At 39.4% G+C, this 25,601-nt stretch overlaps 1 protein-coding gene across 2 annotated transcripts in view; it reads right to left on the bottom strand.

The window, feature by feature from the left end:
• The window catches only part of MGAT4A (alpha-1,3-mannosyl-glycoprotein 4-beta-N-acetylglucosaminyltransferase A), a 118,954-nt gene that overhangs the window by 9,777 nt on the left and 83,576 nt on the right, over positions 1 to 25,601 (bottom strand). For both annotated transcript variants that reach the window (XM_061155950.1, XM_061155949.1), the window contains exons 7-14: positions 25,071 to 25,184; positions 23,155 to 23,230; positions 15,974 to 16,088; positions 14,701 to 14,831; positions 12,305 to 12,412; positions 11,680 to 11,873; positions 7,098 to 7,176; positions 6,222 to 6,288 (exon numbers count right to left, since the gene is read on the bottom strand). In XM_061155950.1, coding sequence (XP_061011933.1) covers positions 6,222 to 6,288; positions 7,098 to 7,176; positions 11,680 to 11,873; positions 12,305 to 12,412; positions 14,701 to 14,831; positions 15,974 to 16,088; positions 23,155 to 23,230; positions 25,071 to 25,184 — 884 coding nt within the window. The remainder of the gene's footprint in view (positions 1 to 6,221; positions 6,289 to 7,097; positions 7,177 to 11,679; positions 11,874 to 12,304; positions 12,413 to 14,700; positions 14,832 to 15,973; positions 16,089 to 23,154; positions 23,231 to 25,070; positions 25,185 to 25,601) is intronic.

The following is a 25,601-nucleotide window of genomic DNA, read 5'->3' as shown; positions in this document are numbered from 1 at the left end:
GACTGAGCGACTTCACTTTCACTTTTCACTTTCACGCATTGGAGAAGGAAATGGCAATCCACTCCAGTGTTCTTGCCTGGAGAATCCCAGGGACGGGGGAGCCTGGTGGGCTGCCGTCTCTGGGGTCACACAGAGTCGGACACGGCTGAAGTGACTTAGCAGCAGCAGCAGCAACTTGTTTGAAAACATTCTTGCCTGCACTTGTTCTCCACAGACTATTCGCAGAGGCCAATTCTTCAGTCACTTCAAACCTGGCCCTTTCTCCAAATAACAAGGCAGTAGTTGTTAACAGATAAGGCAGTAGTATCTGTCAACTCAAGCCAAAAAAAAAACCACTCAAATAATTTGCTTGCCTTTTGATTAACTGACATTGCTCTCAAGGTCCCCAACTCCTCAGTCAAAAGTTATTACTGAAAGTCTAATGGTCTGAAATAAGATTATTTTCTCTGTACACGTATCTCTGGCTGTTACAGCTACACACTGGTGAATGGTTTTCTTGCTGGCTAACATGGGAGCCACTTTGGTTAAAGCCTCATTAGAATCTTTTATTTTTGTGAAGAAACTCTCAGGGAGGAGATATATTTTAAATTTTCTAGTTTTTCTGACCATTGCTTGCCTGTGAGCTGGGGATGTTGTTGTAAGTGGTTAGTTTGGTAACATATTCTTTAGTACAGTTCCTTTTCATAGTAAACACAATGATCTGCCATCTGACTTTGTAAAAAGAACCCACATTCCACTGTGTTAAAAAGCACAGCATTCAAAGTCCACTCTCTTCTTGTTTTTACCTGAAGGGTAATCACTGGTCATTTTTTTTCAAAGGTCACAGTAGAGTGATGTGTGTGGCACATCAAACACTGTCAAATTATAATGCATCAGTGCTACTGGTGGTACCCTGAGCAGCAATTCAAAGCAACGGGAGCACCACCTCCATCTCTCTGGCAACTGCTCGCTTATCTCCGCTGTCGTAGCAAAAAGACACACACAGCCCAGAACAAATGAGCACGGCCGTGCTCCAAGCAAACCATTCGTGGGCACCGAAGCTGGGATATTTTCTCATTTTTACATACCACGACATAGGACTATTCTTTTCTCAACCACTTAACAATGAACATAAACAATGAAAAACATTTCAACATTCTTTGCTCACAGGCCATTCAAACAAGCAGCTAACCCTTGTGTTGTTAAATTATGTGTCAATTCTAAAGTCTTAAAATACAATGACCAGGCTCAAAATTAGATAAGACACACTCAAGTTGAAAACCATGCTGGTAAAGTTTATACTCATTTTCTTGAATAACCATGTCTATTCTTGTTTTTAACTTAATTTTTATTTTATACTGGAGTGTAGTTTTTGGGTTTCCCAGGTGGCACTAGTGGTAAAGAACCCACCTACCAATGCAGGAGATGTAAAAGATGAGGGTTCAATCCCTGGGCTGGGAAGATCCCTTGGAGGAGAGCATGGCAATCCACTCCAGCATTCTTGCCTGGAGAATACCACAGACAGAGGAGCCTGGCGGGCTGTAGTCTGCAGGGTTGCAGAGAGCCGGACACGACTAAAGCAACTTGGCACGCGAGCACCGCTGACTTACAGTGTTCGGGCGCACAGCACCGTGATTTGGTTCTACATCTACATGTATCATTTGCACAGGAAATATTCAACACGTGAACTTCCTAAGTAATGTTTTTATTAAAAAAGTATTAATACTTGTTTCATAAAAGTATGTCCATATTTGGACTGGGGTAGGGACTGTATGCTACAAAAACAGTACTATTTAACATTTAATTAGGAAGTAGATTCAGGGCTGAAAAATACTGTGGGACTTGAAACATTTTAACTTATGAGATATCTGATCTCATCTGATGAGATCATTTAATTAGAAAAAATAATTAGTAAATTATAAGACTGGCCTCATTAAAACCCTCTCACCCAGCAATTTTATGCTGAAGAAATACTCTTGCATGTGCAGAAGGCATATACAGACTGCAGCAAAAATTGCAAATGATTTTAGTAGCAATGATTAGGAGACTGACTAATTAAATTAGGACATGCTGATACAAGGGAATATTAGGCAGCCAATTAAAAGAATGAAGAAAGAATAAAGAGAATGAAGTAAAGTTGTAGATAATGCAGTTGTGAGTTACTTCCATTTCTAAGCATACACTGGAGAGAAACTCTAGTACATGTGGATAAGTTTCTATACCAGCAAAAAGATGAAGACAAACTTTATGACCAAACAGAAGAACAGACAGTATCATCTCTGGAGTTCTATCCAGTGAAAATGAATGATCCATAGATGCACAGATCCACATGGTTGAATCTCACAATAGTGAGAGACAAAAAATTGTAGATTACAGAATGACAATCATTTATATTTCAAAATAAATAAGACTATGCATTATTCAGGGGTATATTACATGTGTATTAAAAGCACAGATGGAAACAGTAGCCACAAGATTTAGGATAGTAGTTACCTTCTTTTTTCTTTTAACTTTTTGGCTGTACCCTGCGGCGTATGGATCTTAGTTCCCTGGCCAGGGAACAAACCTGTTCCCATCACACTGGAAGGTGGAGTTTTAGCCACTGGATGGCCAGGAAAGTCCCAAGAGGATTCTTACTACCTATCTCTTTCTCTGGTTCTCTCTGTCATGGGGTACTGTATGGGCTACAGCTTAGCTTGAATGTAGCTGCCAGTTTCCCAACTGTTCACTATAAATCTCCAGCATATTCCACAGCACCCTTGGGCGTGAACTTCCCCAAGCTCTGTTCCAAGTCAGTCCCCTTCGGGCGAGCTGCAGAGCTCCCTGTTCTGGGGGCTGCCTCTCCCCTGCAGCACACCTCTGCACCACTGCTCAGGGTCCCTGGTAAGGACAGCAGCTGGGGGAAAGTGACATTCCTGCTGATCAAGCAGAGGCGTACAACCCCTGGGTTGGAGCAGTAGCCCCTCATGTCCTGCTGACTTCTCCCAGCATGAGGGGACCAGTGGGCAGGGAGAGGCAACGGGGACCGAGAATTCATGCCCTGCCATGCCTGCAGCGAAACTTTACCCTAGGAATGGAGGTGGGGTGGAGGAAGGCAGCCTCAAGTCTCTAAGGGTCTGGATAGAGCTTCTGCAACAGGGAGCTGGGGTTGGGCACAGGGAGACAGGTGCTGGTGGCCTGCCTTTCCTAGTGAGATGCCCTCGCCCTGGGGCAGGAACTGGCAGGAGGCAAATTCATCAATCACGGCTGGACAAGCAGAGAGGGGCTTCTGTGTCACTGAGCTTGGACAGAGCTCCAATGCCATAAATTTTTTTTTTTTTTAGATTTTTTGATGTGGACTATTTTTTAAATAAAGTCTTTATTGAAGTCCGTAACAATACTGCTTCTGTTTTATGTTTCCATTTTTTAGCCAAAAGGGATGTGGAATCTTAGCTTCCAGACCAATTCCATTGCAATTCCCCTGCAATGGAAGGTGAAGTCGTAACTGCTGGACACCAAGGAAGTCCCTCTAATGCCACAGACCCGTATGTTTTTACTGAGATTCAGATGTTATAAGTAAATGATTCCCCATTTGCTGTACTTTTATGAAAAATAACTGTTACCAGTTATAGCAGACTCACTAGAAGGTCTGTGAAGCCCCTCACATGTTTTTCCACTAAAGCATGCTTCTTAAGGGAGCAGATTGTTTTATATTCAGTTGAAAAAAAAATCAGTTGCTTTTGCTTCTGATGCATGCTTTTGTTCCACAAGTTTCTAGGTCTCATCACCCAACAGTTCTCTTCTGGTTCTAAATATGTATGAGTTGATATTTTAGATGGCCATTATCTTCAAATTACTGCAGAGACATTTAATCATAAATGTCTCTATTTTCTATGCTACTTTCATAACCTAGGACATTCTCAGAAATTAAATAACTGACAGGTAATAGGATTAATAAATGTCTCACATACACAGCTAATTTTATGAACATTTATAGAGTGGGCTAAAATATAACCCAAATATAAAAATAATTAAACTCATCAATCCACTAAAATGACATAGAAATTAGTCAGGGTGTTTGCACAAGCCTTGTAGCAAAACGTGAATGATATTCGCTGAACATAAAGCTGCTGGAGGCCTTCCCTGGTGGCTCAGTGGTAAAGAATCCACCTGTCAGTGCGGGAGATGCGGGTTTGATCCCTGGTCCAGGAAAATCCCACGTGCCCCAGAGCAACTAAGCCCGTTGCCACAACTCTTGGGCCTGTGTTCTCCAGCCCTGTAACTGCAACTGCTGAGCCCACAGGCCACAACCACTGAAGTCCACGCGCCGAGAGCCCGCTTTCCACAAGAGAAGCCACCGCAATGAGAAGCCCACACATTGCAACTAGAGAGAGGTCCCACTCTCTACAACTAGAGAGGAGCCCCACTCTCTACAACTAGAGAGGGACCCCCACTCTCTACAACTAGAGAGGGACCCCCACTCTCTACAACTAGAGAGGAGCCCCCACTCTCTACAACTAGAGAGGGACCCCACTCTCTACAACTAGAGAGGGGCCCCCACTCTCTACAACTAGAGAGGGACCCCACTCTCTACAACTAGAGAGGGACCCCACTCTCTACAACTAGAGAGGGGCCCCCACTCTCTACAACTACAGAGGGGCCCCCACTCTCTACAACTAGAGAGGGACCCCCACTCTCTACAACTAGAGAGGGACCCCACTCTCTACAACTAGAGAGGGGCCCCCACTCTCTACAACTACAGAGGGGCCCCCACTCTCTACAACTAGAGAGGGACCCCACTCTCTACAACTAGAGAGGGGCCCCCACTCTCTACAACTAGAGAGGGGCCCCCACTCTCTACAACTAGAGAGGGGCCCCCACTCTCTACAACTAGAGAGGGGCCCCCACTCTCTACAACTAGAGAGGGGCCCCACTCTCTACAACTAGAGAGGGGCCCCCACTCTCTACAACTAGAGAGGGGCCCCCACTCTCTACAACTAGAGAGGGGCCCCCACTCTCTACAACTAGAGAGGGGCCCCACTCTCTACAACTAGAGAGGGGCCCCCACTCTCTACAACTAGAGAGGAGCCCCACTCTCTACAACTAGAGAGGAGCCCCACTCTCTACAACTAGAGGAAAGCCCACACAGCAACAAAGACCCAGACAGCCAAAAATAAAGAAATAAAATAATTTTAACAAAACGAAACAAAACTGCTAGAGAGAGTTATAAGAATGTATATGTTCTGTATACCTACAATAGTAATTGACCAATATAGTCTCTTCTGCATACCACTAGGAAAAGGAAAAATTAATTTATTTTAAGTAAAAGAAAATATCTAATCATTCACTGAGTTGATATCTATCAAGGAACAGGCTCTATTATTATATACCGGGTAGCTCAGGTGATAAAGAATCTGCCTGCAATGCAGGAGACCCGGGTTTGATCTCCGGGTGGGGAAGATCCGCTGGAGAGGAAATGGATACCCACTCCAGTATTCTTGCCTAGGAGATCTCATGGACAGAAGAGCCTGGCAGGCTACAGTCCATGAGGTCGCAAGAGTCGGACACGACTTAGCAAGTGAACAACAACTATATAGCTGATTGTGTTAGGCACCAAGGCTAACCTTGTGGGACTTAACGAACAAATTGGACTTAGCAACGCACTCTCAGAACAGAACTCCTGCACATGTAGGGTACTTAATGCACATATTTTCTGCTAACGGACAGTAAAGGGGTGTGGGACTTCAGGGCGTCTCCCAAGGTTGGACCAGGCAGCCAGATGAGCACTGATGGCACAGACCATGTAACCAATAAAGAAATGTCCCCACTGCAGATGCCCAGGGTAGACGGCCACGTGGCCTCCAGGAGGCTCCTCAGTGGGTATTCAGTAGAGACGCACAGCTCAGGAGGGAGGCAGGGCTAAAGACAGGAATTCGGGCACTCGGGTATTGTTGAGCCCATGAGAGGAGCCTGCTAAGGGCATCCAGCATGAGACTGCAGAAGGCAGCTGAAGATGGATTATCTGCCGGTGACAACAATGAAACAGCAGAGAGAGAGAGAGGAACCAGGAAATGAACCATTGCTCAGAAATTATCTTGGGTCAAGATAATAATAAAAGAATGTACTAGAACACGAGAACAATAAAAGAGTACCCTGGTATATATAATCCCAAACCTGCTTAACATCTGAAAAGAACTTAAAATTACTTTAGGACTAGGTTCAGGAAAGGAAAGGACATTTTCCTAGTGTAAAGTGAGTCTTACCTATTCTGAAATAGCCATCTTCTAATCGTTTGTCTTTGGTTTCCTTGCTGATTTCCAAACCTTCACTCTAAAACAGAAAAACATGAATAATTACTTCCATTTAAAATAAATCTAAGTCATTAATCCATTTTATAAACATAAAAGTGACATTTGTGGCACAGCTACCTCTGAAGAGAAAATGCCATTTCCGTCTTAAACCTCAAAAGGCTTATCAATGCTAAGTGCTCTTTTCTCAAACCATCATCTGACTCTGTATATAATACACTGTTGGCTAGGAATTTTAAATTCTAATTATTTCCCAATTTAGATCAATTTAATAGAATGCAGTTTTCTATTAAAAACAGACAGAAGTAAAGAACGGTGTGTTAACTAGGAAGATATTAAGCATCCCTTGTGAAAGTCACTCAGTCGTGTCTGACTCTGTGACCCCATGGACTGGTAGCCCGCCAGGCTTCTCTGTTCATGGGATTCTCCAGGCAGGACTACTGGAGTGGATTGCCATCTCCTTCTCCAAAGCACTCCTAAAAACCCCATAAATTAATTTTCTGTATTATTCAACAGGCATTGAAACTACATGGTATTTTGGGATTCAAAATACAAACAGCAAGTAATTATTAACATAAAATAATGACTCATTTATTTTCCCAGTACAAATGTCCAAGAAATCTTCCAACAGAAAACAAAACAAAGGCTCTTTCTATGAATAAGGCAAACAGGACAATATACTAAGTGTTTCATATTTCCGAAAAGAGTCGGTATGACTCACCACCAAGGTCCTGCAATCATAAGAATTTTCTTTCATAAGCAAGAAGAGCCTCAAATCAAGTCTATTAGTATTAGTTCTCAAAGGAAGCTGAAGGGGAAACATAGTCATACCTTCAAAGGCAAAACGTCCACAGTTGTGTTGAGCAGAATATCCCCTGGATGTTCCTGGTTGCCACTATGAAACAAGTAACTGGAAAGACAAACATAAAAATAAGAATACGAATCAGACTTGACAAAGATTCGGGAAGATGGCCTTTACCTTAGCATAAGGTCGACACTGGAGTTTGTAATTACACATCACGTGTTCTGAATAGCTGGATGGATATTAAAAGACTAAGGAGGATACGTCAACTCCTCTGTCAGAGGGGCAGGCTTGCTGCTAACATAATAATGCACTTAACAGACCAAAAAAAAAAAAAAATGATGACCGTTTTTTGTTGCTGTTTATACTGCTTTAAATATATAAACTTTTTGATGGAAAATGACAATTGTAGCTGCTATAGAATACTACTGTATCTTTTTTCCCTATATTTGTTTATTTATTTGGCTGCATTGGGTCTTGGCTGCAGCACGGAGGATCTGTCGTTGTGGCATGTGGGCTCAGTAGTTGTCGTATGCAGGCTCAGTTGCCCCACTGCACGTGGGATCTCAGTTCCCTGACCAGGGTTTGAACCTGTGTCCCCTGCCTTGCAAGACAAACTCTGAAACCACTGGACTACCAGGGAAGTCCCACTACTGGATCTTGTATCAGACAAAACATTCACTAGGACAGCAAGGAGTTGTGGCAAGTTCAGAGACTAGTTTTAGCCAATATAAATAATTTTGGTATGAACAGATAAAGTGAATTAACCAATTCCAAATATCAGAATCACTCCATTTGTCAATATTAACAAATCTTTGAATATCATGACTGATGACATGACATTGTTGTTCAATTGCTAAGTCCTGTCCAACTCTTTGTGACCCCACGGACTGCAGCACAAAAGGTTTCCCTGTCCTTCAGTATCTCCTGGAGTTTGTTCAAACTCATGTCCGTTGAGTTGATGATACCATCTAACCATTTCAAATACTCTCTGTGTATAATGTTCTAGTGTTTTGATACTTTGAAAACTAGTGCGTACGTGCAAAGTGTGTGAGAGAGGGTGGAAGCTGGATAGGGCGCAAAGCGTATCTAAGTCTAAACCGAAAACTTGAGTTTAGTGAAGTTCGGTGGTTAAAAGCTCATGCTAAGGAGTCAGAAGCTCCTCCCTGGATCTCTCATTTCCTAGAATTCTCACCTTGTGCAAGTTTCGTTAAGCTTTCTGAGCCCGTGTTTCCTCAATACAATCAGCTATTTCCATCTACCTCACACGGTTGTACCAGAAAGTTCCTGAGAATTGACTAAAACTACCTTATATGTTAAAAATAGTGAGTAACAGTCACAGAATAGTTACGATACCCTTATAGTATGGTATTTGTGGGCAAGAATTTGGTTTTCAAATGTCACACAGACCAGGGGACCCTAATAAGAAGCTGCTTCTAAGCTAAATATACCAAAACTAACTCCCAGAGTTTCCAGATGAGGTACATTTTTTTAAAGGCATCTTTGGCCCAGAATGTCATATAACCACAGGCCATTCAATAACTTAGCTACAGATGCCAAATCATGGGACGGGGAAGCCACTTCTTAGAAAAGAGCCCATGGATATAATCTGGAGTTAAGACAGACTAATTCAGAGGTGTTCACTATGCAATTATTTATAGTGAAAAACTCCATACCACCTAAAAAGTTTAACATTGGAAGACGTACATGATGGTAGAACCACACAATGAGATATTGTACAGTCATCAAAAAACTGCATTGGCCCAAAAGTTTGTTCAGGTTCTCCTGTAAGATGCTATGGGAAAACCTGAATGAACTTTTGGACCAACTCAATACTTGTGAGTCACAACAGAGTATAATGGAAAATGTAAGATATGAAACTACATGTAGACCACAGTCTTAAGGTCGAAAATACACAGAATTATCAAGAAAAAAAGGTGCCAATATGGTCATAATGGTTTCCTTGGGTTCTGATTTTTTCCTCAGTATTTTTTAAGATTTTTTTTTATGTGAACCATTTCTAGTTTTTATTGAGTCTGTTACAATATTGCCTCTGTTTTATGTTTTTTGGTCATAGGGCTTTTAGGATCTTAGCTGCCTGACCAGGGATCCAACCCACATCCCCTGCATTACAAGGCGAAACCTTAACCACTGGGTCCCCAGGAAGTCCCTTTCCTCATTTTCACACTTAAAAATTTTTGTATAATGCACACATGTTACAGAAAGAATATTTTTAACACTTTATTTCTGTATTAATAAATTTTGCTTCTTCCCCTCTCAGTGAGTAAATTATGGCAAAAATTAAGTAATCCCTTTTTTCTATCCTAGGAAGGTCAAGAAAATTCTTATATACTGTTATTTTAGAAGACTTATGTTTCACTAGAAAGTGCCCACAATAGAGTCATCATAAATATTACTTCACAGAGGTTTACTGTAAATATATTTGTTGTTACTAAGTTTGATCTCCAATATATGAGCTCTTTAGCAGATTCTTTGATGGAACTGTTTTTATGTGCTAAAAATAAACCCATAAATTGGTTTCAGGCTATTCTTGTTGAAGTGAAAACTGTTGTTTCTAATTCTAGGATGACTCATGAAAATGTGGTGAACAATACCTCTCAGGGCAGAGTTCCACTATAGAGTATAAAATGAATATTAAATAACAATAAAACCAATATTAAATACTCATATAAGTGAAAAATATTATTCATAATACTCATAAGTGAATACTCATATAAGTGAAAATACTCATATAAGTGAAAAATATTATTCATAAGTTTAATATGTTTTGCCAGTGATCTTCCCATTGCTTATAACATTTTTATGCTTAAATTTCTCTTTAGAAGCAGCTTAGAGTAAGAAAAGAAAATTAACAGCATTACATGTAGCTATGCATTGTTACTGACCACCTTAAAAAGAATTATTAAAGTGGTCAAATATTTGACAAATTCTAAAAATCAAATGGCCTTCACAGGAAAACATAACATCATATGCCACAGGCTAGGAAATTATATTCTATTCTGGGGATTATATGTAAGTATGCCACAGACAGTCTGGGGAACACACCCAAAACAGGGGAAAGATGGAAGGAACTGTGGCTGTTAGGTGAAAAATGGGAAGGAAAAAGCCCCAACTTTTTCAAAGTGAACATAAACCCCAAATCGCAGAAAAGGGTTGTAAGACACATGTACCCCAATGTTCACTGCAGCACAATTTACAACAGGTAGGACATGGTTGCAGCCTGGATGTCCACCAACAGATGAACGGATAAGGAAGCCGTGGCACATATACACAACGGATTATTATTACTCAGCCATAAAAAGGAACACATCTGAGTCAGTTCTAATGAGGCAGATGAGCCCAGAGCCTGTTATACAGAGTGAAATAAGTCAGAAAGTAAAAGACAAATATCGTACATTAATGCATAAATATGAATCTAAAAAGACAGTCCTCACAGTCCTACTTGCAAGCCAGCAAAGGAGACACAGACATTTCGGACACAGTGGGGAAGGAGACAGTCGGATGAAGTGAGAGAAAAAGCATTGAAACATATACATTACCATATGTAAAACAGATAGCCACTGGGAGTTCAATGTATGATGCAGGGAACCCAAAGCCAGTGCTCTGTGACAACCTAGAGGGGTGGGATGGGGAGAGGGGTGTTCAAGAGGGAGGGGACATGTATATACCTAACGCTCTTCATGCTGATGTATGGCAAAAACCATTACAATATCGTAAAGCAATTATCTTCTAATTTTAAAAAAAGAAAAAGAAAAGGGTTGAATCTTCCTCCATGGCATATACTAAAAGCCATCCAGCACTTGCAAAATCACTACCTAGGTATAGTCACACTCTGTTAAATTTATCCTTTCAGCCAACTGCTGGGCCATCCACCAGCTCACAGTCAAATCTTAAGGGATATTCTAAGATAAGGGCAGGAAAACTAATTGGAGATTCTGAGGATGAGTTCTACATGCAAGTATTAGAAATCTCTACTAGGGACTTTCCTGGTAGTCCAACAGTTAAGACTGCACGCTCCCTACAATCCCGCGGGCCACAACTAAAAGATCCTGCATGCTGCAACTAAGACCCAGTGAGACCAAGTAAGTTAATAGATAAAAACAAGTATATTTTAAAAAATCTATACTAAATATACTTTCAGAAACACCAATAGAATTTATCTAACATACTAAATGCCGGTGTTCTACCTGGAAGTAACCCACCCGTGATATTACTGAGTTGCAGGAAATGTATTTTACGTGCCTGAGTGCTCAGTCACTTAGTCATGTTCCATGGACTGCAGTCCGCCAGGCTCCTCTGGCCATGGAATTCTCCAGGCAAGAATACTGGAGTGGGTTGCCATTTCCTTCTCCAGAGGATCTTCCTGACCCAGGGATCGAATCTTCATCTTTTACATCTCCCACCTTGGCAGGAGAATTACTAACTGCGCCACCTGGGAAACTCCACATATTTTATAATCTAACATTTAGGACTCATTGGTTCCTTATATGTGTTACACAAACAAAAAAAAAAAAAAAATTCTAACATAAATCACATTGTGAAGCAAAGGGCTAAATTGTAAGACCAAATTTTATCTCCATAAGGACCTACCTTTCCACATTGACTGGCTTGTCGAATTTAAACAGGATGTAGTCTCCAGCTACTGGGGTTATAGCCCAGAAGAAGTCCTCGCCCATGTAAGTCTTCTCTAGTGTGTGACCTTGGTAGACCTTCAAAGAAGTAGATACCTCTGCAGGGGGGTTTACATGGATTTTGAGCAGTAATGGTTTCATGTAATCTTTATCCTAGGAGGAAAGACACATATGCTATTAAACAACATACAGCTTATTTTTTTATTTGCTCAGAATCGCTTCTCTTTATTTCATTTTTATTGGAGTGTAGTTGATTTGCAATGTCGTGTTAGTTTCAGGCATACAGCAAAGTAGGTCAATTACGCATATACATATATCCACTTCTTTTTAGAGTCTTTTCCTATCTAAGCCATTACAGAATATTGGCTAGAGCTCCCTATGCCATACAGTAGGTCCTTATTAGTTACCTGTTTTGTTGTGTTTTTTTTCATTGGAGTATAACTGCTTTACAATGTGTGTTAGTTTCTGCTGTAGAACAGTGAATCAGCTATAACATACAGCTTATTTATATTTAAGGAAAACAATGACTACACATTAAATGGCAAATTGTCTGTGCATGAGAAAAATAAAATTAAATCACTAACCGTGAGTTTCTGAATTTTTCCTGTGAGTGAAGAATGCAGACCAACGTGTTGGAAAAGGGACGGTCTGAAACGGATTCGCAGATTTGCCTTCTGTCGATCACAGTGTTTCTAAATATTAAAGAGGAATGTTAGTGTTACATTAGAAAGTGACATCTTGTCCTCCTCTGAAAGCCGAGACTTCCTTTAGAAGAGTAAATATTAAAAAGAAAATCCAATTTCATCTCATAATTCCAAGTCATGTGTTATTTTTTAGGGTCCTTTTGGAGAAGTCAATAGATTTTCTACCAACTTGATAAATAGACATGATGCAGAAATTTAACATAAGCACTTCTGAGGGAAGAGATAAGGATTTAATTTCAACCACCTTTTACAAAGTGTCAATATCAATTTGGCTTTTAATATTAAAATGCACCCACCCTAGAGGTTTGGTTCAAATACACAAAATAGCTGCACAAAATAATACAATGAAGAATTTGCAGATAAGGCCCATTTTGCTGCATCAAAGCAACGTGAAAATGGGAGACAGTAAGTAGACTACAAGCAAGGAAACAGAGTCAAACAGACAAATCCACCTCGACACCACTGAGGGACACCTAAACTTCAGCTCCAAGTGTCCCGTGGCCCAGACTTCAGATCACAAGCTGCTCTCGGGCATGATCACACCTGGCGGACCCACAGCTGGCCAGGCTCCCGTGTTCACCAGCTCAGCGCTTCAGGACAGGTATGTCCCGAAGAGTTTCATAAACTCTTTCCATTTTCAATGACTTTTATAGGTTTTGGGTCAAGAACACAGTGAAGACGACTAATGTAGAAGGCATTTCGTTGTGAAAAACCTCCACTAATTTTCTGCTAATTTTTCTCAAGAGCTTTACTTCATTAGCATTATTGCTAACGGGACAGTAGAGGTGAAATTTTATATATACAAACATTTTATAAGATAAAATTTTATAAAATTTTACTTACATATTTTAATTTTATAAATTAATAAAAATAAATAAAATTTATTCTTGATTAAAATTAATTTTTATCTTATAAAATAATTTTATAAATTATAAAAATAAATTTTATTTACAGAAACGTTAAAAAATTTTTTTTACACAAACACAACAGTCACAAGGAAGGAGAGGAAAAGGAAGGGAGGGAGGAGAGGACAGCGGAGGAGTGAGGAGAGGAGGGATGGTGGGGGCAGGCGGAGGCAGCAGGGTCTGAGGCCAACCCCATCAACTCAACACACAGGCAAACAGATAACACGTTTGGGCCTGAAGACTCAGAGCAGGTCCATAAACCTTCGGAAGAACGTGTGAATTGTTTTTCTCCCTTTTTTACGGTGACACTAGTTTATAATACCAGTTTTATGTGTGAACATTATATTTCCACTATTTCCGCTCCCTTTACCCCTGTGCTCGCCCCTCTGGTAACCACTACCCTCCTTTCTGTATCTACATGCTTTTATTTGGTACTCCTGGTGGGAATGTAAATTGGTGCACCAACTATGGAAACAGCATGGAGACTGCTCAAAAAATTAACAATAATAGTTCCATGTGACCCAGCTATCCCATTTCTGGGTATTTATCCAAAGAACACAAAAACACTCATCAGCAAAAGCAGAGGCAGCCCTATGTTCACCACAACATTATTTACAATAGGCGTGATATGGAAGTAACCTAAGTACCCATCGATGGATGAATGGGTAAAGATGTGCTGTGTATACACACACACAAGTGGAATACTACTCAGACATATAAAAGATGAAATCTTTTCATTTGCAACAACAAGGATGGCCCTTGAGTGTATTATGCTTAGTGAAAAGGTAATGCTTGCAAGAGTCTCCTAGACCACCCTCAAAGGGATGTGATTCTGGAGCAAGCAACTACATGGTGACAGTTCCCTTGAGATCCTAGTGGAAGCAACTGAAATAGTATGGGCCACAGAAAGAAGAGTGAAAGAATGGATCTTCATGGTTTTAATTTTTATTTTCAGAGACTTTCACCTCACAAGCTCATTTTAGAACATAAGCATGTATTAGATACAACTGCATGGAAGCAATTAAATGCAAGTATGTTGTACAAATGTAAAGATGACATTAACGGTTCTGTAAACCCACAAGGAAAATACAGGTAAGGGCTTACATCATAAAAATGAGTTGACTGAATCAATTTCTATGTTCAGTCATTGTTGGAAAGTAGGCACTCTGCTGTTTTGCTACACTCTATGAGTTGCTCTAAGAAAGTGGTTATTTTTTTTTAAAGACAGAGAATTCAACAATAGCTTACAAACACTGTTTGTTTTCAGCTACCTATTTAACTGTTAGTTTACAAAATCTGGTTCCCTAGGAGTCATCACTTTCACTAAATACATAAAATAAGTGTTCCATTCTCCTAAGAGATAAGACTTACTGCATCTTTTTCAGGGTTGCAGACTTTCACCCACAGAATATGGTCCAAGAGCCAGTCAATGGGTTTCTCCTTATAGAACATAAATATGAATTCCACAATCAGAGTGAGGTCGGGTGCTTGAAACATTTTACCTGAAAAGATACTCCCAATCAGTAACTGTAATAAGAAGCCAACCATCAGAATGACTTCAATGAGTGAAGTCCATGCAACAAATACACTGAAGCTTGTGCTTTCAACTATAAATCATTATGAATAATTGTCCCATCTCTCTTGTCAAAAACAAATTTGCTTTAGCTTAGTTGTCACCTGATATAAATGGAACTCTTGATTTTCTCTACTACAAAATCTATCATACCACTACCGGCTCAAAGGATTCAAGAAAAGATTGGAGATGTTTCCTTCATGTCTCATTAAACTGCTTCTCATAAAAAAGGAACTTAAGTTTAAGTTTAAATGAAATTTTAACTAAATTAATAAAAGCAAAACACAAGGACTCCTAATTCAGTCTTCACTGAAACCTTCACAAATATTTTTTGAGTTTTGAGTCTTGAGTTTTGAGATAAATGATCAACAAGGTCAAAGCCTCAGCCTCTAATATTTACAGATTTAAAGCATTATAGGAAGTGAAATATTATTCTCTTGGGTGTTTCCTAAAAACCCATAAATTTCCTTCAATCTTCAACTTTAAACATATTCTCTTTAGTTGGATGATTTAGGAATTTTAACCAAAAAAAACTTAAAAAAGAAAACTTTTAAAATAAGCACCCTGACTAGTCCATGAAAGCACCCATGAATACAAATTAATGACTGAACAAGAACTTCATGTACTACACTGAATACCAGGAATTCCTATTAAAAAGCCATTAATGCAGCATTCTTTTTAAAAGGACCTCAATCTTGCAAAAGCTCTGGGCTTTAAAACAGGAACTAGAGGTGTCAGAGAAGGAACCAGATGTACCCCCCAAGAACCATGGCTGGTTCTGTCAGCAAGGAAAGAAAGACAACAGGGCTGCCTTGCAAAACTCCAGAGTAAATACTACCATGCGAGACCTCTCCAAATACTACTCCGAGCTGACTTCAATGTTTTATACATGGAAGTCTACCTAACTTATTAGGTAGTTATTAATAACTACTTAAGTTATTAGTAAATTTCTTTAAAAGCAATCCATTTCCAGAGAAAAAAAAGAGATAACCTTTGTAAGGTGAAAAAAACAGTCCAAGATTCTAAGAGTCACAGTTATTTTAAAGTAAATAAATCTGCCACTTTCCTTACCAATGAATCCCAGCTGGGAGAACTCAAGTATCATCCATTCCTCAGAAGAAAGTTGAAGTGCAAAATTTTTTATGGTGTTAAAGTAATTCTGTTTGACGATAATATCATCTTCAAGCTAAAGAAAGTTGAATAATCATATTAATGAATCAGAAAGAAAAGGGAAGATTTAGATGGGACACTCTGGAAAAACTCAAGTACACTTTTATAATAACAATCAAGAAAACAATGGTCAAAAATGATGAAAATAAAAATAAATTTCAGGACTTCCCTGGCGGTCCAGTGGTTAAGACTCTGAGTTCCCAATTTAGGGGGCCCAGATTATATCCCTGGTCAGGGAAGATCCCACATGCCTTGTAGTGTAGCCAAAGTAATAATAATAATTTTTAATAATAATAAAAGGAAAAACCTAAAATATAAAAAGACATTCTATTAAAGGAAAAATGAAGAAAATAAAATGGCTGATGCACACAGGAAATCAATAAAACCACTCCCTCACTATGAGAAATTACAAAACATTCCGTGATTTACTCATTTTGGCCCTTTTATGGATCCAATTGGATTTCACACTAACCTGTTTTCTTTTCAAAGGAAAAGAATTTTAAAGACCTTTTCATTTTTTTTTTTTTTTTTACATAAATACATGTAACAAGTCATTTAAAAAGAAAAAAACAACCTAGTTTTCCTTCTTTACCCTCCACCCTTCTAATGGAGGCGACTAATGTTCAAGGCTGGGTGTGCACCCACTGGACACCTTTAGAATACACACAGAACACAGGGAGCCAAGAGAGGTAAACCCACCTTAAGGTTCCCACCTACCTGTAGATTTTTATTAGACTGGCCTTTTTCCTCCTACTGTATCATGAATATCTTTCCAGGTTAATAAGTATATATTCAAAGCAGTCTCTTCAATAGATTTATACTATTCCCAGGGATCCATGGGCAAGTCATTTGTTTGTTCACAGGCAGACACTCAGGCTGTTTCTCATTCTTTGTCAATGCAAACAGTGCTTACACTTCACATCAATGCTATTCATTTCTGTAGGATTGGTTCCCAAAAGTTCTCTTTTTATATTTTAAAAGATATCCTCAAAATAATTAAATAGCTGTAGCAACTCAGTGTAGCCATTAACCCCATGTGCTCTGCCATCACCACGGGTGTTACTGGCCAGTTTATCAGTTCAACAGGGAGTTGACAGAGATCGAGGATCATGAGTGTCTGCAAAGACTTCTTCCCCCAAATGTTCAGAGAATTTTAAAGTCACAAGATGATTTTTTTTTTTACCTATGCATACATTCTTTTAAAAATATTCTTTACCACTGATGATTTTAATATCCCAGGAAAACTCTTCCTTTTTCTAGTGACATGTTATCATTTCCAGTTATCTGCTAAGTAATTTTTACTTATTTCAGTATTTGGGTTTTTCATAGATTTGAATCCTATAAGCTTTCTTCCTGTCTGTGAAGAAAGAGTAGCTGTATTTGCAAAGGCATGATTTTGACTGGGGCTTCCCAGGTGGCACAGTTGGTAAAGAACCTGCCTGCCAATGCAGGAGATGTAAGAGATGTGGGTTCCATCTCTGGGTCGGGAAGATCCCTGGAGGAGGGGATGGCAATTGACTCCAGTATTCATGCCTGGAGAATCCCATGAACAGAGGAGCCTGGACATGACTGAAGTGACTTAACACGCACACATACAATTTTGACTCACCAGTATTTACAGAGCTTTGATTATGTTCCAGGCACAACCCTAAAGTCTGGGAACTCATCAGTAAACAAAAAGACAAGAAGTGTAGATGAAATAATTAAATACCTATTTAAATTTAGTACACTAGGCTATCACAAAAAAACTCATTTTTATATTAAATTAAAAATATTGCTTTGTTGCACTCTCAGCAAACAACTTTGCTTTCTAAAAAGACTTTTAAAGATAATTGTAGATCATATACAGCTATGAAAAAATAATACAGAGAGACCCCAAACAATCCCAATATACATCTTCTGATCTAACTACAGCATGATATCACCATCAGTAAATTGACTCTGATACAACTCATTCAACTTATTCAAATCTCACCAGTTTTACACAGACTTAGTGGTGTGTGTGTGTGGTTTGTGTGTCTCTGTGTTCAGTTCCATGCAATCTGAACATGTGTCCGTTTGCAGGAGCACCACTAGAGCTGGAGTATGGGACAGTTCCATCACAGGGATTCTCACGCTACTCTCTATATTCACAGCCACCTCCCTCCCTTCCCCCCTTCCAAGCCTCTGGGAACCAAGAGTCTGTTCTCCATCTCCATAATTTTGTCATTTCAAGAAAGCTATATAAGGACTTCCCTGGTGGTTCAGTGGCTAAGACTCCGCCTTCCAGTGCAGGGGGTGTGGGTTTGACCCCTGGATGGAGAACTAAGATCCCACACCCCACAGGGTGCAGCCAAACACATTTTTTTAAATAAATAAATACGTTTTTTTATAAAGACTGGGTTTTTATTAATTTATTTTTGGCTGTGCTGGGTCTTTGCTGTTGTGCAAGCTTTTCTCCAGCCGTGGGACTCCTCTCTAGTTGTGGTGCATGGGTCTCTCATTGCAGTGGCTTCTCCTGGGGCAGAGCACAGGCTTCAGGAGTTGTGGCACCCTGGCTCACCGGCTCTAGGGCACAGGCTCGGCAGTGGCGGCACGCGGGCCTGGTCGCTCTGCAGCAGGTGGGATCCGCCCAGACCAGGGACCGAACTCGTGTATCCTGCACTGGCGGGCAGATTCTTTACCACCGAGCCACCAGGGAAGCCCAAAACCTGGGTTTTTTAACTGAACATAATTCCCCTGAGATCCAAAATGCCGTGTATCACCGTTCATGCCTTTTCATTATTAGACAGTCCATTGTATGGAGGCACCACACTTAATCTAACCAGTCACCTGCCAAAGAACATATGGACTGTTTCCAGGTTTTGCTATTACGAATGAAGCTGCTATGGCCCTTCATGTATAGGTCTTTCCGTGAACATATGTGCTTCTCTGACATCAATGCTTCATCACAGCAAGACCCACTCTTGGAAAATCTAACATATACCTCATTAGTGATTGCTAGTCTATACAGGGAAGTGAAAACACAAGATGTAAAACACTGCTTTTGCACTATGTACCTGCAGAGTCTGAAAGAGGTGGAATATTATATTTTTGTTCCAATATTTAAAATGTACAAGGAGAAACCAAAAACTCATGGTGGTTGCCATGGGGGAGGGAGGAGACACGGGAAGACAACAGGGATAAAAAGGAGACCTCTGAAAACATATCTTGTTTCATATAAGTTTTGATTGGGGAATATTATACTTTTTACAACTAAAAAAAAAAAAAAATGCTAACCACTGAATACAAATGGAAATAAATGAACCTACTTTCATATCAGGTTGTTATTAATGTGGTCACATAATATGAAGAATTTTATCAACTGACTTTCAAACATGGAATTTTGACTATATATCCATATCAGGATATACTCTTCAGGAGGGAAACAAGAATAAAAGATTTTTAATTGCATTTAGTGGTTTAATTGATACTGTTATTTTGAAACTATTCTAGGTATTATTGTTGTCAGTAAGTTGTGTCTGACCCTGTGACCCCTTGGACTGTAGCCCACCAGGCTCCTCTGTCCATGGGCTTTCCCAGGCAAGAATACTGGAGTGGGTTGCCATTTCCCTCTCCAGGAGATCTTCATGACCCAGGGCTTGAACCCATGTCTCCTGCATTGCAGGCAGGTTCTTCACCACAGAGCCACCAGAAAAGCCCATTCTAGGTATACTATAGAATAAAAGAATTATGTTATTTAGATAATTGTACTAAAAGCAAGGCTCTGAATATAAGAGAAAAGAATATACATAAAATTCAAAAAAGTTAAATAAAAATATTATGATCTTACAGTTGAACTGGGATTATCAGTAACAATGTGATTTTTTGTCCTCTGAGCAATAAGATGTTCCTTTCCTTACTAAAACACCCAGAAGCAAAGACACCACAATAGCCGTGAGCATCTCCAGTGCACAGACTGTGGTTCTAAACACTGTACACCTCTAAAACAAACAGGACTTCTTTAAGAAATGGCTGCTTCTATATCTGGGATAGGAAATGTGCAAGGTGTGCCAGTCAATGAGGAAGTGATCCACGTGATTACTGGGCTTACAAGAAAAGAATACAAGGGCCCATTTGAAGAAATTCTCACTGGCTTAGGATGGGCCAATACAAGCATCAATACCAATAATGATTGCAGAGACTTCCCTGGTAGTCCAGTGGCTAAGTCTTTGTGATCTCAATGCAGCGGGTTCGGGTCTGACCTCTGGTCAGGAAACTAGATCCTGCATGCCCACAACTAAGAGTTGTCATGTGCCACAGCTAAGACTGGTGGAGCCAAATAAATAAATAGATGAACATATAGAAATAATGATTGCAAAGACTGAGGCAAACCAAATCTAGTTTTAAAAAATATGAGTTCACAATACTTTAAAAATGGTCACCACTGCAGACTGCTAAGGTGTCAACTGAAAAATTAATAAAGAGAAAGAATCAAGCACTTAATCTTCTTTTCCTTTGTAAACTGTTTTTCAACATCACCAAACAGTTAAGAAAGAAGAGTCCTTTTGCAGAAGAGCTCTACTTTTAAGAACATTACAATTTATAGAATTAGAAAATTATCAGTTGGCAACCTCTAACAAAAAAAAGCAATCTGGGGGAAAATAATTACAGAAGCTCAAACCATGCAACAAATGGCTGCTGGGTAGCTTTTTAATAAAGGAGAGATGAGACTGACACCCCTACACCCATGGATTAAATCTCAGCATCACTAAAAGTGGGACAAGCTGACACAATGTACATCATGATGTGACACAGGAAGAACGATGCAGTACCACCTACGAAGTGTCTGCATCACCAGACAGTTTTCCAGAAGACTGTCTTCAAGTCCAAGTCATTTGCAATAGAGCACTTAATGAATCTGGGTTTGCTGCTGTCACGGAAAACTTCGTTACAAGCCACAAGCAAAACAGTAAGGCAGGTGGCATTTTCTTTTCCCTTTAGATGTACATCTGTGATGACCACAGAGTAACCACTGAGTCTAAGACAGATCCACTGGACATTCTTCAAATTACCCTATTTGTCCAAACATTATGCCTCAGAAAAGGTGTGTATAGCATGTTAACTTCCCTGGTGGCTCAGAGGTAAAGAATTGGCCTGCCAATGCAGAAGACATAGGTTGGCTACCTGGGTCGGGAAGATCCCCTGGAGAAGGAAATGGCAACCCACTCCAGCCTGGAAAATCCCATGGACAGAGGAGCCTGTCAGTGGGCTACAGTCCACAGGGTCACTAAAAAGTCAGACCTGACTCAGCGACTGAACAACAACAATTGTACATTAAGTGACAGCAAAACACACTTTGATACAGTATGTACAGCACATTCCTGTTATAAAAAGGGTTATATTAAGTGAGTTAATATGTGGAAAGCATAAAGTATAAAAAATAATGCCTGACAGAATAAGTGTGCAATAAATGCTAGTTCATAGCAGTTGTTGTTATTATAACTCATATAATACTGTAATATCTCATATATTGACCTTGCTTAGGGGAAATTTTCCTTACCACCCTCTTTCTTAACCCGGTCCTTTCCTCAATTTCTTAAACATGAACTTTTCCTACATTCCCTCCCAAGAGCTTTATTGGTTCCATGAATTCTTCCCCTGGAAGAAAATTGAAAACAAATTTCAAAAGTAATACAGCTGCACTTTTTAATGCTGTATATAAAGTTCTTGACCATAATGTAAATATTTATATACTGGGCCTGGAAGAAACAGCAAGGTTCAACCACAATAATATTGTGTGTGTGTGTGTGTGTGTGTGTGTGTGTGTTATTTGTTCAGTCGTGAGACCCCATGGACCATAGCTCTTCTGGCTCCTCTGTCCATGAGATTTCCCCCAGGCAAGAATACTGCAGTGGGTTGCCATTTCCTTCTCCAGGGGATCTTCCCGCCCAGAGATTGAGTCCAGGTTACCTGCATTGCAGGCAGCTTCTTTACTGTCTGAGCCTCCAGGGAAGCCCACAATAATATTGGGGGTATGTTAAAATGCTTCAAAATTATTGTTATTATTTTAAAATCAGACCTCTCTGAAGCATTTGGAGGAAACGCACCACCTATATCTAGGATACCGTGTTTTTATACACACAGCTGTTGTATCCTGTAACACACATGTCATACCCTATCACCATTTCTATTTTTCATCCTGTGACTCAAGGAAGGGTTGGTTCATGCCCATTTGAATACAGCTGGCCCAACGTACAGCACCACAAGAGACAAAAGTCTGCCCTCAAGAAGTCCACCTTTCCACGTGATGCCAGCCCCATCCCTTCCATCTTTGTTTCCCTCCCCAGTCCCTGCCAGCAGCTGCCTAACCACTTCCTTCCTAATTCAGGGACTCAGGGCTGCTTCTTGCCACTCTTATCCACACATCCTCCCAGCACCTAATAAACTTTTTATACTGAAAACAACAACAACAACAAAAAAAACCTGACACACTTCATGTGCTATATATCTCTCAGGGGTATCTGCACTTTGAACAGGGATAAAGATATTTGACTTAAGAAGTGAAATCCCAATGCAGAAATTTAAGCTTAAGTATTAACTGAAGAACACTTGGAAGAAATAAGAGCTTCCTAGAATTACTTAAGCTGTTGCCCACCTGGCTCACTTAAAACCTGCATCATGATGGACTTACTGTTTTAGCCATGCTACTGAAAGTTGCACCTGTGTGCGTGTGTGTGTCTGCGTTAGTCACTCAGTCATGTCCAACTCTTTGTGGCCCCATGGACTGTAGCCCACCAGGCCCCGCTGTCCGTAGGATTCTACAGCCAAGAACATTACAATAGATGCTGGCTTTATAATCCTAAACTCATATGTAAATATATCACTGCACAAAACAACTATCTGCCTTAAGACCACTAAATCATCCAGAGATAAACCAGGGCGTGCAGCTACAGAGCCCACGCTCTTAGTGATGTGACTGACCCTTCTGCTCTGGTACACTGTTATCATCTTAAATATTTTAAAGGGCTCATGCTTTTGAAACTTCATTTTAATGAAAATATACCCTTGATATTACTTTTTCTTTAAAAAGTATGAAAAAAAAAACTAAAGGAAAAACTTACCTGGATGTAGTATGTGCCTTTTTCCTGAGCATACATCATTAGAAAACAATAATCTAGGTTTTGCTTTGTTCTCCATCTGAAATAAAAATGTTCAAAAATAAGTTAAGAATCAGACTCAAAGTTAGCAAAATAAAGTTAGATGTATATTTTATAATATATAACAATGTTATAACATATGCAATATATATATCACATATATCGTGTATATGATAATATGATATTATACAAAATGTACAGTTATATATTGGCTTCCCTGGTGGCTCAGTGGTAAAGAATCTGCTTGGCAATGCAGGAGACACGGGTTCGATCCCTGGATTAGGAAGACCCCTTGGAGAAGGAAATAGCAACCTGCTCCAGTATTCTTGCCTGGAGAATCCCATGGACAGAGGGGCCTGGGGGGCTCCATAAGGTCACAGAGTCAGACATGACTTAGCAGCTAAACAACAATAGTCATACATTAGATAGATAGGTAGACAGATAAATAAATGGATGGAATGACACATACATGGTATAACCACTTAGGAGAGAGTTGAAGAGAATTCACTTTTCTTTAAGAAGGCTTTATCAAAATACATTCTCAAAACCACTAATCCTCAAGATGTCCTGAGGGAAAAAGGAGTCTAATGTCTAGTAAGTTTGGGAAGGACATATATCTCTTTTCTAGAGATACATTAATATATTAGAAGCATTGAAACATTCAACAATAAATAGCATCTGTTGAAAAAAGCTTTTAATTCAATATTTTCCAATTTTTCTTGACCACAGGCCCCTTTTTCAGTAATATCTTAATGTCTCCAAGAACCAGTACTTCATATATAGGTAAAAATGTTTTTTTAAAAAATCTAAAACATTGTATTAAAATTTACAATATTAGGTCCTTTTGGTGAATTCTTGGTAGCCTACAGAAACACACTGATCAATGCTGAATAAAGAGAAGTGGTTCTTTAAAAGCCAGTTAAAAACACACACACACACAATAGAACTAAAGTTCTGAACCGCTGATCCAGAAAATACCTTATAAGCTGTTCTGAATTTAAAGAGTCTATTCACTGGGTTTTCTTTTTTTAAACAAACTCAATCCTAAATGTTTTAAGTAACATATTTATTGAGAGACAATTAACCAATTATAGAGACATATCTGTCTTTGTGTCAAATTAACAACTCAAGAAATACAATAAATCTCTTCCAAAAACACTATTTTTGTCCTTTTTTCTGGTTATAGACAATCCAAAAATGATGCTAATATCTCTTAGATTACTTTGTTTTTAACAACAACACAAGGAAAGCTTCTAACTCCTTCAATGTTAGAGATTTAGAGATAAATTAATTAATGGACTATTTTATTTATTGCAATATGATTCTGCAGAAGACTATTACTGTTTTTATCACTTTATTGAATCAGTTCTCCTTTATGTTTCATACAGACATGAGGTATCTGGACTAACTTTTGAGTTATACTGAATATACTCTTAAGAAAAGTTATAACAGCACAGAGCAGCACAGTTATAAAATTCATTAGGTTGACCAAATTCAACCTCTCATCAGGAACTCCACAGAAATTCCAACCAAGTAATCAAAAAGGCATTAGCTCTCACTAATTAGTTCAACCCTAAAATGAAGCCACCAGCTTCCCTGGTGGCTCAGATGGTCAAGAACCTGCCTGCAATGTGGGAGGCCTGGGTTCGATCCCTGGATTGGGAAGATCCCCTGGAGAAGGGAATGGCTATCCACTCCAGTATTCTTGCCCGGAGAATTCCAAGGACAGAGGAGCCAGGTTACAGTCCATGGGGCTGCAGAGTCTGGACACAACTGAGTGACTTTCACTTTCAAAATGAGTAAAGTTTTGATAAACAAGGATGATGTTTATTACATATTATACTCACAAAGGTGGGAGATTTTAAAAACCACAGGCTCACCTTACTCTTTCTTTAGAATCTCCAAATGTCTCCTTTAAGTTTGTCAGGTCAGGATAATAGCTTTCAGGAGGTGATATTATTTCCACCAAGCCAGAACTGATTTCTTTAGAAAATCTGTCATGAGAAAGGTTGGCTGAGTTATAGAAGTTCTGTGGGATTTTATATGTTAATAATCAACTTAGGTATTTAGCAGAAAAATACACCAGTAAAGTATACTGCTACAGTCACAATGTGTTAAGTGAAGCAGCTCATCATTGAATCATTTCTAGAAAATATAGATTTTTTCCAATAGTAGAGGTTTTTTTTTTTTTTTTTAAATAATGCTTCAAACAGAGTAAAAATACTAATATCCTTAGAGTAGCAGAGAAACTCCAGGCCAACTGCAGGGACTGAAGTCCTAAAAAAATCATAATTCTTGAAAAGCAATCAAGATGCCACAGAAAATAAGAAAGAAAAACAACCTAATGAATGTGTATGTATACCAATATACACATATGTTAGCAAAACCAGTTTTTTTCCATTTTCAGGAAG

Source organism: Dama dama, chromosome 11 (genome assembly GCF_033118175.1).
Source record: "Dama dama isolate Ldn47 chromosome 11, ASM3311817v1, whole genome shotgun sequence".
Lineage (NCBI taxonomy): Eukaryota > Metazoa > Chordata > Mammalia > Artiodactyla > Cervidae > Dama > Dama dama.
This window is presented reverse-complemented; position numbering and strand designations above follow the sequence as displayed.